Genomic DNA, 15,976 nt, shown 5'->3' with positions numbered 1-15,976 from the left:
TGCTCCACTTCCCATCTAGCTCTCTGCTATGGCCTGGGAAAGCAGAAGAAGATGGCCCAAGACCTTGGACCCCTGTACCCGCGTAAGAGACATGGAAGAAGCTCCTGGCCCCCTGGCTTCGGATCAGCGCAGCTCCAGCCATTGCTGCCCTCTCTCTCTCTGTGTCTCTCCTCTCTGTGTAATTCTTTCAAATAAATAAATTAATTAAAAAATATTCGTTGAAGATAGGAAAGAGAATAGTATAATAAAACAAGAATTTAACATGACAGGAGAAGGAAAGTAACATTTAAAGAAACAGGTTAAATTGTGTATAGTATAAACACATAGGTATCATGTAAAAGTAAAATAATCAGTTAGAAAAATCACATATAACCTATTAAAATTTAGATTTTATGTTATATTTTAAAATGCAGTATGTCATTAAAAATAATATTTTAAAAGAGTTTGATAAAACTTTTAATAAAAAGCTAGGTCTTGGCCAGCGCCGTGGCTCACTTGGCTAATCCTCCACCTGTGGCGCAGGCACCCCGGGTTCTAGTCCCGGTTGCTCCTCTGCCAGTCCAGCTCTCTGCTGTGGCCCGGGAAGGCAGGGGAGGATGGCCCAAGTGCTTGGGCCCTGCACCCACATGGGAGACCAGGAGGAAGCAACTGGCTCCTGGCTTTGGATCAGCACAGCACGCCGGCCTTGGCGGCCATTTGGTGGGTGAACCAACGGAAGGAAGACCTTTCTCTCTGTCTCTCTCTCTCTCACTGTCTAACTCTGCCTGTCAAAAGAAAAAAAAAAAAATAGCCAGGTCCTGCAACCTATAAATTCTAAGTTCATCTAAAAACACTATTCACTCAGATATTTTTCATTTTTATAGGCAGAATAAGTTTTACTATTTAAATGTAGAAAAACTAATTCCATGCTACTTAAAAACTGTGGTCTCCAGAGTAGTCACCATCTCAATTTTCTTATTTTCATATATTCATGACAGTGAATCCTGAAAAATGTGAGACTCATTTTGTTCTCCCACATGAAACTCAAGCTGCTTGACTGCAAAATTTCTATTATTTTATTTCATTTTGTCTTTACTACATTGCTACTACTTTAGAATCAGGTATACTTTTTTCAGTTTTATAATTTTGCCCTTTGGGGTGGAGGTATTTTCCAATAGTCACACAAAGTCATGGAAATTATGTGGTCAGGATCAAGATATTCAATATTTGTTTTCAATGTTTCCATATATGAACTCATACTTTTTTTAAGAACACTATTTTTATCTCTGTAAATAATATTTCATTGTATAGATGAGAACCTATACAAAAGCAAACCATATATAATTTAAATATACAAATTAATTTTTTAAATTTTTCACTGATCAATAAATAGCCTCATTAAGCAAACTCAAAGCTCTCAAAAGTTGAGGGACACACTGCACCTTTATATTACTTGTTCCCAGCCCAATGATATATTGGTGTAGTATACTTAAAAAATGGATTTAAAGTGAGGGTACCACAAAAAAGTTTATAGAAAATACATATTGTATAAAAAACTATGCATAGGTTTTAAAAAATTTTTGTACCAACATAAACATATTTTAATTGCATTTTTCCACAAACTTTTCAAAGTTCCTTCATATACTTACTGTTCAACTACTGTGAGAATTTTAGGAAAACACACATGAGTAAATCATAGATTAAAAGTGGTTTTCCATCTGAGGGATCAAAAATGAACAAACATAAAATTCAAGTTACTGCAATGAAGTAATCTAAGACTCTTATAATGAAACACATTAAAATTTTTATCTGATTTCAAGGCTTGGTAGTAATAGAAAAAAAAATCAATTAGCTTCAATAAGCCTATTCAAACTTTAGAATACTAATCTTTTATTAAAAGGTTATTGGAGAGGCAGAGAGACAGAGATCTCCCATCTTCTGCCTCACCCCTACCCCTCAAATGCCTGCAACAGCTAGGCTGGGACCGACCAAAGTCAGGGTCCAGAACTCAATTCAGGTCTCTCACGTGGCTGACAGGGACCTTACTATTTTGAACCATCACCTGCTGCCTCCAATGATGCACATTAGCAGAAAGCGGGAATCAGAAGCACAGCTGGTATTCAAACCCAGAGACTCCCATAAGGGATTCAGGCATTCTAAGCAGCGTCTTAGCTGCTAGTACGAACACCCACCTCTAGTATACTAACCCTTAAAATAAATTCTTATATTTTATTCTACATTTCTGATTAATAAGGTTCTTGTAAAATTAAAATAATACATTCACAAATAGGTTTCTGGTTATAAACTAGTGAAGCTTATAAAGGTTCTTATGTAATTTTTATTAAATGAGCTAGCAAACTATTATTTTAATAACCTGGGTGAACTACATTTTTTCTAATCTATAAAATGAAGTTATTATAAACACTACTAGACAATAAGTTTTACCATAAGTACCTTTTACTCTAACATAATGCCATAAAAGTAACAATAAAATTGAAGCATGTTAATTTTTATTTATTTTTAAGCCACGTTAAACAATATGCTGTACCAACAATATATATTTCCAAACTTTTTGTGTTTCTTTTTAGAGATAAAATTAAGCTCTCTTTCCAACTGCTTCCTCAATATATTGCGCATATAACATAGACAGTGTTGTTGTAGTGCTCTAAAAATCTCGTTAGCTTTTTTGTTTAGGTATTATGCTGATTGCTAACAAGGTAACTAATATATAGATCTCATTTTATTTCTAAAAATTGACCCAATTGTTTTTATAAATTTGCTCAGTGGAATCTAACACTTTGCTCAGTTATTTCTTGCCACACTTAATGGCAACTACTAATTATTTTCACTTGCATTCAAAAGATAACTATTATTTAAGTATACTTTAGCTCCACAGGGATAGTAAAAGGAATTCTCATATTTCAAAAAAAATCACTTGCCACAATTGTCATCAACAGACACTTCTCTACACCTGCAGAGATCAAAGACCTGGAGTATTGCTCCATTTCTGATGCAGCACTCTGGCATTGCGCCTAGGAAAGCAGCAGAAAAGGGCTCTAGTACTTAGGGCCCCGCACCCATATGAGAAACCCAGATGAAGTGCCTGGCTTTGTTTGGCCTAGCCCTGGCTGTTGTGGCCATCTTGGGAATGAACCAGCAGACCGAAGATCTCTGTTTGTGTATTGCTCTTTCTCTGTAATTCTGACTTTCAAATAAATAAATATTTAAAAACCTAAAGAAAGAAAAAACTTGTCCCATAAAAATCTTCAAGTAATTGAAAGGTAAATGTTATTCAAAGATATATAAAACCAAAACAGCAGAATATTGAGTCTCCAGAGAACAGAATGTATATGAACGTCCTTGTAACCTCAGTACCTTGTATAATGCTGAATGTTTTTTACATAGTTGATGAGTGATTTATTTTCTTAATTTTGAGATAAATGTAATGAAATAATAGATACTACCTCCAAATAAAGGGTTCATCAATATTTTTATGAGGGTTGATCATATGCATTGGTATATTTACATGTTAAAGTTTCCTTATTGGTGGTGGATTTAATCTGTAGAAAACCAAAATTGTTCCTGCCAGATCTTGAAGCAGACTGGAAATTCTACACTAAGCATATATTCTGGGAGATAAAGTTCTCCTTGAACGTTTTATATATGACAAGTGCTCTGCCTAGCATATAGCAAGCCTTCTGAAATATCTGCTTTAAGAATGAATGTTTTGATTTAGTCTTGGAATATTTATAACTGAAAACTAAAACTGTATATCCCATTAAAAGTCATACTGTTTGCTGAGATGGAATAACTATATAAATAGTATTTTCTAGAACATTCTGAAGCACTAAAGGGAAATATAAGACTTTCTACATTTGAAAATACACTTTAAAATACCCAGAAATGTTTAAAAGAAGTACTTCCAGACTACGTATTCTCTAAATGTACTCCAAGTATGCAGGAATGTTGTTTGAGTCCAGTTTTACATATTTGATAGTTCTCTGCATACAAATATATTAAAAGGCAATTCAAAATAGAACTGTCCAGGGAATAATTTTAATTATGTGAAATTTATAGTCATTTATTTGAAAGTTTACCAGTTTCATCCCATCCATGTTCCCAAGAATATCTTAAAGTTTCATTTTTCTAAGTCTTAAAAGCTTTCTGAACATTTAATCTATTTCTCATTTAAAAAATTTAGAGATGATTAGCAATATTTTAAAACATAACCATTTTATATTCAGTATACCTTAGGAATTTCATTTTTAATGAGTAATTTGATCATAACAGATGAATAAAACTGCTGTATATATCATTTAAATAATGCTCTTCATTAACTAAAAACTAGACTATCTTGCATTACTATATTGTCTTGTTAAGACATCCCTACCTACTTGTGCCATAACCCACTCTGAAAGAAAAACTCTATATGTAACATTCATGTCAGAAAGAAATTCTAAAATTATAGTTGTTGATCTAACATGAGTATATATTATGTATAATGGTTTGAAACAACAAAATTGTAATATAGGATATTTTCAATCACAGTCAGCTTGAGCTAAATGTAATGAGCAATGGAAATTTTACCCTTGCTTTTTCCTAAACTGTACCTCTTATCCCTTGTCAATTATCAATAATTATATAGCTAGGTCATTTTAATGCAGGGTAATAGAACTTTAATTTAGAGTCCTTGAAAAGACAATGATAAGAATGTTGAGTATCTACATTTGTTGCTGTGTAAGGAAAAGTAGTCCCATAAATTCTACTCCAAAATATTTTTCAAATCTACCCTCTTCTTTCTATCTCTATTGCCACAACTCTAGGCCAGGCCCCCATAAACCCTCTCCTGTACTATGGCAATAGAGTCCTTATTCTACAAATTGCCATTTTCTGATTCTATGACTTGTTCACTAGCCACAGTACTCTTAAACTGTAAGTCAGTTCATTTTACTCAGTTGTTAAAATCTCCTAATAGATTTACATTTTACCTGGGGTAATATATAACTCATTTGGAGACCATTATACTTAGTGAAATAAGCCAGTGCCCCCAAAACAAATATATGTTTTCTCTCATACAAAAAATGTACTGTATATGAGTGAAATTGACATCTTGAGATTTTGATTACTGTTTAAAGCCTTGTCTGTACTCCTAAGGAACAGTGTTTTTTGTTTTTTCTACTTACTACTTGCTGTATTCTTTATTTAGTTGTAGAGTAAGTAAGCTTGCGATTATAAAAAAAGTATGTCACTGCAAAAATTAAGAGAGAAATAAGAAAGGAAGGGCATGGAGTTAGGGTGGGAAGTATATTTATGTTAAAACTGTATAAATGAAATACATGAAATCCGTCACAATTATAAAAATAAATCTACCTCAATTCTTCATCAAGGCTTGTTTTCTACTCCACAGAAACTTATTACTGACTTTCAAATCTTCCTTCAAGCAACTCTCTTCTTTGGTTGGTAAGGTTAAATCACACTGGAATTGGTCTTCAAGAATGTCAAGCTTTTTTTTTCTCTCAAGGCCATTGCTCAGGCAGTTCTCTCTATTTATTTATTTATTTTATTTTATTTTTTTTTTTGACAGGCAGAGTGGACAGTGAGAGAGAGAGACAGAGAGAAAGGTCTTCCTTTTGCCGTTGGTTCACCCTCCAATGGCCGCCGCGGCCGGTGCGCTGCGGCCGGCGCACCGCGCTGATCCGATGGCAGGAGCCAGGAGCCAGGTGCTTTTCCTGGTCTCCCATGGGGTGCAGGGCCCAAGCACCCGGGCCATCCTCCACTGCACTCCCTGGCCACAGCAGAGAGCTGGCCTGGAAGAGGGGCAACCGGGACAGAATCCGGCGCCCCGACCGGGACTAGAACCCGGTGTGCCGGCGCCGCTAGGCGGAGGATTAGCCTAGTGAGCCGCGGCGCCGGCCAGTTCTCTCTATTTATAATGTACTTCTTCCCACTTAGCAAATTAGCTCTTTCTCTTCCCTAAAAATGGGGCTTAAATGGCACCTCCACAGATAGGCCTTTCAAATTATCCCATTTATGACAGCACAGCTAGGGCCTGGCATTTGGCACAGTAGCTAAAACACTGCTTGGGACATGCACATCCTTCATGGGAATACCCACAATGGAATTCCAGGTCCGCTCCGGATTCTAGATTTTTGCTTATACCACTGGTGGCAGCAGGTGGTGGCTCAAGTACTTGAGTCCCTGCCAGAAAAATGAGAGCGTTTCCAGCTCCAGATTTCAGCCTGACCAAGCCCTAACTCGTGCAGGCATTTGTGGAGTGAATCATAAAATGGCAGATCTCTTTCTGTCATTCAAATAAATGCTTCCAAATTCTATTGAATAGCACATCTTTTCTATTATTCTAGGTCAGTGCTTTCATTGCTTCCTCCACAGCAACGAAAATGTTATTTTCTCACCCAAGCTTCACAACATCAAAGAATACGACTGCCTTAATTTACCCTTTTTACTCCATCATCTAAATTTTAGATTCTAGGAAACAGTACGCAATACAACAGGGCAAAAGCAGAAGTAATATATTATCAAATTTTAAAGACACGGTTTCAGGTAATGGAATTGCATTACACAATTTATTCCTTCTGTGATTTTAATTGCATGAAGTGTACATGGGACAGAGTCAACCTATTTGGATTACTTAGATAGATTTCCATGTTTATAATCTCATGACATGTTCAGTCAAGGGTTCACTGCAGAAACTTGCATTACTGTTGAGATTTACCTCACATACAATGTGAAGTTGAATCTATTCTTTCACCATTTGGGATAAATGGAGCATGCAGTCTGAAGTATTTATACATATAAGAGGGAAGAAGAAAAGGGAGAGAATAATATTCAAATTATGTGATATATAAAGAGGGTTTCTGGAGAGAACTAAAAGAAATCAATGATGCTTTTTGTACTTGTACTCAGGTATTTCTTCTAGCGATGATTAGTGAAAATCCAGGAAATTTAAAGCTTTGTATTCCAATGTTTTAAATATTCATTCAGTAGTATAATAAAAATACAGATATGTAATTTCTCTATTATATATGTATAATACATATTTTTCTCCTTTTGGAAACCCATACGAACATGGTTTATATGTGTATAATATATTAGCTTTTACGATATTCTTCTCTAAGTAACTTCCAGTTGGAAAAAAGATCCTCAACAAACATTGTATGATTTCTATGCAGGAAACCAGTGTAGATATACTCTTATTCCAAACCCAACAAAAGAAACATTTAGTCACTGCTGAATCTACATAAAATTTACATTTTATCTTTCTGCCTTGGATGCTAATTAAGATGACTAACCATACAGTGACTTATTTAAACTTGTAAATTTATAATAAAATTATACATTAGGTTGGGTTCATACTTATGCCTAAAAAGAAGGAACATGATAACAATCTCCTGCATGTTAACAAATATGATTATTTTATTCCTGGAAAGTAATATTATCTAAAAGAAGGGACTTTAGAAATATTTTTAATAAATCATCCAGTTTGCCTAACAAAACTTTTAATATTTTCAGTAATGCTCACTCCTTAGCATTCTGAAAAACTTTCTCAATTTATTATTTCTATAACAGTAATATTCAATTTTTATTTTGTGAACAATACTTACAGCAGCTCAATTAATTTCAGGGCATAAATTTTGTTAAGCAGGCATTTTTCTGTTTAGATATGTTTACTTCTGATATTTACATATGACTCAAGGGACTTTGCAAGAAAATCATTTAATAATGTCAATGAAGCAAAACTAGTCACATTATCATTTTGCTTGTTTATTTGTCACTGAATTGTGTAAGTTCACTAGACACATGTACCCTAACTTAATGAATTATTTGAATTATTAATGAATTATTTGAGTATGTCAGTGATTCTTTTTAGAAACAGGAGCCTCACCCTGAGAGATGCATTAATACATTTAGGCTATAAAGTCCTATTTGCTAAAGTGGAGAAATCTTTGAGCAAATAGACCCCTGGTGGCTACTAACCAGTTTAACTGACATAGTTAACATACACATGAAGCAAGTAACTGATCAGTACAGAAATGAAAAGATCTGATATTTAAATAAAAGTTATGAATATCTAATTTATATTGTAGTTTTAAAATAGGAAAAATAGTGGAATATCAGAGAGATTTGAACTCAAATTATTTTTTCAAACACTTAATCAGATAAAGTGATCTAGGAAGTATCTTCACTTTCTGACTGATTCAAGATGGTTTGTATAATAGGAAGATGGAGTCAAATTGATTTATTTTGTTTTTACAGTGCACAGCTTTATAGTCAGTTAAAAGGTAACAAGAGAGATTCTTCGTATAGTCAACCCACTGCTAGTGTCTTTGTGGAAAAGTAAAGTAGTTCACTTATTGTTATTATTTTAATTTTACCCTGCTTATGTTTTAAAAAACCAGTGATGGGAGTGGGGAGAGGTTAAATCCATTCTTTCAACCCTGAAGGATTTTAAATAATTTGGTAAAATAGATACACAGCACTAAAATGTTACTTTGTTAATGTATTTAATTAGTAACATTATATAAAGGTGAAAATTTGGCCCTCTATAAAATAACAAATTTCAAATAATATTAATTCTATCTGCCCTTAAAATGAAAATTACTAAGACAGACCTCTCAGAAGTAAACATTAATCATATTATTTTTCTGTGTATAGAAAATCACTTATATTTTATACCAATCTTCCCATAGATATATCCATATAATGTCCCGTGTTTTCAATGTTCAGCAATTGACAAGATGTTTACACTTGTTTTACCTATCAATAAAACTACAAATTAAGACAATATCCTTAAAATGATCCTAAGAATAACATTTGGAAAGCTGACATTTTATTTATCATCAATGGGATGACTTCAGTATTTGAAAATTATTGCAATTTATTACCAAGAAAAATGTTTAATCACCACAACTATAGGCTATAAAAAGCATTTCATGAGCAATTATTAATTCATATCTGATAAAAAGAAATCCAATCACACCCTCTCTATAATCTTGTTTTGAAAGACTTCCCCAATTTTTACTCAATTTAACCTTTAGATAGTTTTTTATCTGAGTGTATTGTTATGCAGTCTGTATTGCTAGAAAGAGGGCAATTCAAAAAGTTTATAGGAAACAGAATTTAAAAATAAGTTCATTTTGCTATAAAAATGTTCTCAAATACATGCATAATTTTTTTCATAATATATACTATTTTCCATGAATTTTGAAGACCCCCCTTTGTACATTGGTATGTATTTTTAATACATGACCTTTAATGATTCTATTTTACTGATAGAAAAACAGTGTAATTCTCATTCACTAACATAACTTCAGTGAACTGACAAAAACAAATAAGCCATATATTTTTACATGTTTTAGATAAAACATTGAGTAGTATAGGGAAATCTTTAAAATTGATAAGCAAATAAAAGTTACTGCAAGAGGCTAACAAAAAAATCAGTGTTCTCAAATTTACTATCTGAGAGGTCAAACTTTAACAGGATGCATTTTGATAGAATGGCACTTGACAACTTTAGAGATTCATATACATGTTTTATATATTAACATCCACAGGGCCTACAGGAGTTACTGATGTACCATAAGTACTTAGCAAATAATGATTGATTTAGGAAAACATTGCATGGGAATAACTGTTAAAAACTTGTGAAAAACTTGACTCTCAAGGTATATATCTCTTTAACATCCCCAGGTACTAAGATAAAGCACAATATAAATGTCTGACTTACCCACTATTAAAACTGTTTTCTCTCCTTACAAAGTCCAGTAAAAATTTACATGTTATTTTTAACAATTTTCTATATTTACTAAATTAAAGTAACTACCGCTTTGATATTTAATAGCAATATTATTTGAAAACAAATGGGGGATGTGGTGTAATGGGGTGTGATGGTATACACCATCATAGGGGAGTTGGGCACTACAGCTGGGGTGTGATGGTATACACCACCATAGGGGAGTTGGGCACTACAGCTGTCACTTATTATGTGACAAAGCTTCTTCTCATGTGATACAGCCTCAAAGTCATTAGGGTTATCTGTGCTTTCCAAATTCACATATGCATTTTTGATTGGAGTCTGCTGGGTAAAAAACAGTAAGTTTTAGGAAAACCTGCTACAACTATCACTTGTATAAATGAGAACAGCTAAGCACTGATTCTGAATAGTCGCATTTCTAGATAAAATGCTCATGTATTTATGACAAAAAAGGCTGTGTACTATCTTACTTGCCTTCTCCCTTCATCTTCCCCTCACACAAAAAGTACCCACTTCCAAGCCATCTCACCACCATTTTTTCATCTACAAATTATTTCGAGACCCTGAAACATGTCTTAGAAATAGTAACTACAATTAACCCAACTGTTTCACAGATGAGGTCCTTAACCACGTGACCTACTAGGTGACATGATGGTGGACATCACAGCACCAGTGAGAGCACCCAGCCAGGTACATGCTGCGAAAACTTTTATGCCTGCTCACAACAGTTCAATAAATTTAGAATATGGAAGTGATCTATTATAAATCATTAATTATTCATAGCAGAAATCCAAAGAGCTGCATTTCACAAAGATTGTTTGAATAAAAGAAAAAAATATTCAAATATTTTAAGTGCTTTTCATCACTTTTCACACACTACTCACTTTCTCCTCAGTTATCCACCAAAAATATCTGTCAGTGACTTGACTTCAGAAAATATTCACAACTTGGAAATTTACACTTAAGACTAATCTACTCTCCGACTGCAAGAAAAATAAACCACAACACGGATTTGCGGGCATCAGCTCTTGCAATAATTTCGAAGAAGTCTACAGAGTGGCCTGGATAGTGCATGTGGTACGGAGGCTGAGGCTTATGCAAGGGCGGCAGAGTTACCCAAGATGAAAAGCTGATTATCAGTCGCAGGATACAGCTGGAGCGACTTGCCTTGCAATAAGGCATGTGGGAGAAGCCACACGTTACCCTGTGAGTGAGTGCCAAGAGCCAGAAGTCTCCATTAAGTCTGTGAAACGGAGGTTGACCTCCGTGGAGACAGCCAAAGGGGAGCGCTCCTGTGGCCGCCAGCGGTGGGACCCACGTGCTGTTGATGCTCACGCATCCGTTTAAAGAATTCTAGAAGCAATAGGGATCAGCGCTCCTAGGGCCGCCGGTCCCAGGCGGTGTAGACAGGGTGTACTGATGAGGGGACAATCTCGACCCGCTCTTGTGATGAGACCCCAGAGCACGACCTCGGGACGAAGTTCCCCGAAGGAAATGACCAGCGCACCCACCAGTGCACCCATCGCTCCCCTTCACGCCCCCTCCTTCTGTGCCCCGTCCCCTTACCTTGGTTGTTGGAGACATGACTGCAGTCGCCCGGCCAAGCTGTCAGCAAAGGCAAGAAGAAACCAAATTGCCAAAGAAATTCCCGGACTTCGCAGCCCCCCATGGCTCTCCCCGACGCGCTCCTCCTCCCCCTCAAAAAGAAGGGGCAGCGGCGCGGCCAGGTGTTGTAGGTAGCGTAGGGGTCCTGGTCCACGTCTTCTTCCTCCTCCTCCGCCTCCTCCTCCACCCGGCCCGCAGGGGGTGTCCCGGGGCGCCCCCCGTGCGAGGCCCCGAGCCCAGGGCACGAGGGTCCAGGCTGCCCAGGTGCAAGTGCAGCTGCTTGGGAGGACGACGCTGCCTGCAGCGCCGGGGAGCTCCTGGCGGCTGGAGGCGAGCGGAATTGCATCCACCACCGTGTCCCGCTCGCGCGAGGACTATTCACTTGGGCCCGGGAGAGCGTGCGCGCAGGAGCGAGCTCGGGCTGGGGTTTGGGGGAGGGGAGTCGAGGGCGGGGGAGGGCGCCTCGCAGCGGCGATGGGGGCGGGGGGAGGGACGGCCAGGTAGGGGCGGGCAGTCCACTGGGCGGCCGGAGCGCCTCCGCGTACCGAAGTGTGCGGTTGCAAGAGCCCAAAGCCAGGGAGGCGCGGGGACCTTGGGAACTTTCCTCCGGCCGGTATAGGGGCAGCAGGGCGAACCAGGCTGGCTGGAGAGGTCACGAGCGGTCCGAGGGAGCAGCGGGTCCCAGGGAGCTGCGGCGGGAGCCCTCAGCCCCTCGCCGGAGCGGCTCGCATCGTGTACACATCCGACTCGGCCGCAGCTGCGCCGCGTCCCAGCCGTGGCAGCCGTTTTCCGGGCATCTCTGAGGTCGCACTCAGTCTCCCCGAGCACCTAGTCCCCCATTCCACGGCTGCAGAGCCCAGTTTTAAGACCAGCCAGTTCCCGACACTGCCGCCCCCTCACTTCTCCACATGTCCACTGCTGGAGTAGGGGGGTAGGGGGGGTGCGCGCCGTGGGGCCGGCGCTGCCGGTGCCCGGGTGAGCTGGCCGGCGGCGGTCGAAGCCGACCGCTCCTCAGCGCGGGTCCCCCAAACTTGCCCACTAGGGCGAGCGCCTCGGCCCTGTGGCCGCCTCCGGGGCTTCGAGTCCTAGCGGCGCGCAGACAGGGAGGGAGCGGCAGCGAGGAGTCAGTCACATCCAGCTGGAAACGGGCGGGTGCCTGGCGCCGAAGCTCGCCGAGGAGGTCTTGGCAGCGCCGTGAGGCGGTGACTTCGCGGCGGAGGTCACGAGCATTGTCGCAGCCGTAGCACCGCGATTCCGGGGGCCCCGAGCGCCCGTGGCGCGACACCGTCCGACCGCGCGCTCGGAGCTGCCCAGGGGTCCCGCGGCGCGTGGCCACATCGACAGCGGCGCCGAGTGCGCTGCAGGCGGACAGCTCTCTCCGCCCGCGCCGCCTCCGCTCTGTCTCAGCGCCCACTCCCTCCCGGGGCTCGGGTCGCTTGAAGCTGCAAAGCTAGCTACTTGGTGGAAGCCTGCAGCCCCCGCCTGCGGCCTGGGGCCACAGGGCGTGCTGCTGACGGGCTGGTGGCTCTTAGTGTGCGCTGTCCCCACGCCCTCGCCCCGCGGTAGAGGCGGGCGCAAGAGGGCAGGGCGGTAGCTGCGAGCGCCGCTGAGCCCGGCTGAGCCCGGCGCTCTCCCCGCCCGGCAGCCGCGGCTCGGTTGTCGCCAGCTCGGCGCTAGAGGGGGTTATTCGACAACAAAATCCCTCCGCCGCGCGCTGTGGCGAGCAGCGGTCCGCGCAAGGAACCGAAGGCGGGAGGAATGGTCTTCCGTGAAACTTAGCGGGGCTGTGAGGGCCGCGCACGGGCACTGTGTCGCGGGTGGGGGGCACTCTGTGATGTGGTGGTGGTTCTCCTCGTTAGCATTCTCGTTCTTGAGGGGATTTAGGCCGTCCCACTCGACTGAGGTTGAGCCCCCTCAGCACTCACAATGGCAATGGAAAACAGTGAACCGAGGCGAGCACGCCACGGTCCGATAAAGGGTGGACGGTATTTTCCACATGGGCAGGGGGCAAGGATGGGAAATGGCGAGGCGGTGGGGGTCTTGGGAGAGTAGAGGACGTTGCAAGGGGTCAGCCAGCGTTTGAAGTGCTCGCAGTGCTGGGAGCGAAAGGACCTCCCCTCGGGTGCGTGTTGGCGCTGCGATGTCTGTGTCACGTCCCGTAATTGAAGCGGCCTCAGCTCGTGCCTTAGAGGAGGCCTTAGGAGGGAAAGGGGAGAGCGAGGGGCGCCCCGCGTCTAAAACCCACTGCGTGCACAGGAACGTGAAAGGCAAGTGACTCCAGAGCGTGAGGAAGCATTCCCATTGGTGACTGTACTTTTCCCTCCCATTAGGAATTCAAACACTGACTCCCTTTAAAGGTGCCCGTGCCATTTTCAATATATGCATATCACCTATAAAAAGATAATCCTACACGGAGTTTGTGTATTGGTATTAAGAGCAAAACCTAATTTTACGATTCACTTTACCACTCTTACCACATAGGCATTAGCGAACTCAGTTTACAGATTGTAAAACAAAAAGGACTGTTGTCCTTTTTAATGAATAATTATTCCTAAATAAATAATGTTTTTAGAAATATTTCAGGATTTATTATGCTGAGGTTTTGACTCATTACTTTTTGTGTACTGCCAATATATTTCCATGACATTTTTATATTAAATCTTTTTAAATTTTACTTATAATAATTCTATAGGCTTTATATATAACTCAAGATAAACTCTTGTTCAGGATACTCTTTGCTAATACCTAAGATATACTACATTCTGATAAACTGAAGGAATCTATAATACTGTATCTTAGAAATGTGAACCATGTTAATTTATTTCTGAAGTTGATTTTCAAATTAATTAGAATTGCAAGATTTTTAATGGAACATCACCAAAGTTGAGTTATTTCAAAATAACCCCTTGCATAATATATTTTAAAATCAAACTTTAAACCAAGTTGTGTTTTTCTTGTGTGAGAATACCAAGAACACTCAAAATTAGACTTCACTCAAAATTGGACTTGAAAAGAATGTTCTAATAAAAGGAAGGTGGGAAGGAAAAAGGAAAGGGCAAAATAAAAGCTAAGTTTCATTTCTAAGACTCACAGTTATATGGCAAGATTTCATGAATTAACATGATTATTAATTTCAAAACATGCTTAGAAAAGGAGTTACCAAATCATTTGTGTTATACATTATTTATATGTGTATATATATAGATATATATACATGCAGAATGTGTGTGTGTTCCATCTAAAATATTTGATGAACTCTGTGCTCAATTTTCTTCACTCGAGGAAGAGTTAATAGTAAACTGTATGAGTAAAATATGTTTCATAAAGCTAACACTATTTAAAATATAGACATGGTTATTTTTTGTGTGCTAGAAGCAATTACACTTAACAGAAATATACTTCTTTCTGATTTTCTAGAAGTGTTGATGTATTTGCTGACATGTCACAGTTTCAAAATTATAAGCCACTCAATGAACCATATGCAATATTCATGTAGATTTATCTGCACTTGTCTGTTTGAATCATAACCATATTCAGAAAAGCATTCATGTCTCATTTTTCAGTGGTATATTGTTCAGGGTTCTTTTTGTATTCTTTCAGATTACTGTTCTTCATGAATTATATGATCTGAATTCAGGTAAGAAATGAATAATTTTTTATTAAATAAAATATGGTGCTAAAACTCTCCCAAGTTTCATTTGTAGTAAAAATAATAAAAATCAGAAATACCATTTTTTAAATGATAAAAAGAGGGGAGACTTAACCTTCAATTAATTTCTTTGAGAATAAAAAGCATTATAATGTCTAAGACTCAGCATATTTCCAAGCTTGAGAAAATCTTAAGTATGTTATTGTGGTAGAAGAGTAAACTAATTAATTTACAGCGATAATTTGCATTCTGTAGGTCAAAGTAAAAAAGACATAAATAAAGAGTATTGATTCTGGAGTATGTCAAAACATTTGGTCTTAAAAGATTCATGGTACTTTGAACAGACATAATTGCTTAGGTTATTGCTGTTAATATAAAATTAAGAGAAATGCTGCAGGCAATAATATTGTCATGTCACCAACTTTAAAATATAGGTTAGATTATTGACTTGTATGCAACAGATAAAGTAAAAAAGAAAAATTTCACAAAGTCAAATATAATTTTTGAATCTTTATTTTTAGGAAACAGGTATTTAGGAAAAAACACATACCTGTTTACTTCAGGAATTTTGCTTTGATATTAGTTAACTTTTTTTCCAAAAGAGATATTCAAAATACTGTTGAGTTTTTTTTTTATTGTTGGCATGTCAAATCTTAAAAACCTTACAGAAAAAACTTGCAGCTCTAAGTTTCAGAAAATTTACTACTGTTGATTCTCCTGTAGTAATTATGTTTTTAATTGGGTTCTATGATATTTTATGGTAAAAGAAATGTGTGTACACATATCATATACATGTAGATTTATGTGTGTGTGTGTGTGTTTATGTAATTCAATGAAAACTTTCTTGTTCTTTTAAAATTAAGGACCATTTTCCAAGCAAGATTTGCATGTCCATTTGTGCTGAGCAGTATAGGGAAGGCGCAGAGATTATTCGGGTGTAGTTTCTATCTCTCAGAAGTTATATTATATTG

General features: G+C 38.9%; 1 protein-coding gene across 5 annotated transcripts in view; it reads right to left on the bottom strand.

The window, feature by feature from the left end:
* The window catches only part of EPHA6 (EPH receptor A6), a 1,031,027-nt gene extending 1,017,455 nt beyond the window's left edge, over nucleotides 1-13,572 (bottom strand). For 2 of the 5 annotated variants that reach the window (XM_051859383.3, XM_008267078.4), the window contains exon 1: nucleotides 11,318-13,570. In XM_051859383.3, the coding sequence (XP_051715343.3) occupies nucleotides 11,318-11,702 (385 nt within the window). In that variant the 5' untranslated portion in view covers nucleotides 11,703-13,570. Of the gene's footprint in view, nucleotides 1-11,317 lie in introns of all 5 variants that reach the window. The other 3 variants (XM_051859384.3, XM_051859387.3, XM_051859386.3) reach the window with 3 other exon arrangements.
* Between the last annotated feature and the right edge of the window lie 2,404 nt (nucleotides 13,573-15,976).

The sequence above is a fragment of the Oryctolagus cuniculus genome, chromosome 4, assembly GCF_051225735.1.
Source record: "Oryctolagus cuniculus isolate XC-2025 breed Fujian yellow rabbit chromosome 4, ASM5122573v1, whole genome shotgun sequence".
Lineage (NCBI taxonomy): Eukaryota > Metazoa > Chordata > Mammalia > Lagomorpha > Leporidae > Oryctolagus > Oryctolagus cuniculus.
Note: the sequence above shows the minus strand (reverse complement) of the source record. Positions and strands in the feature narration are given on the sequence as shown.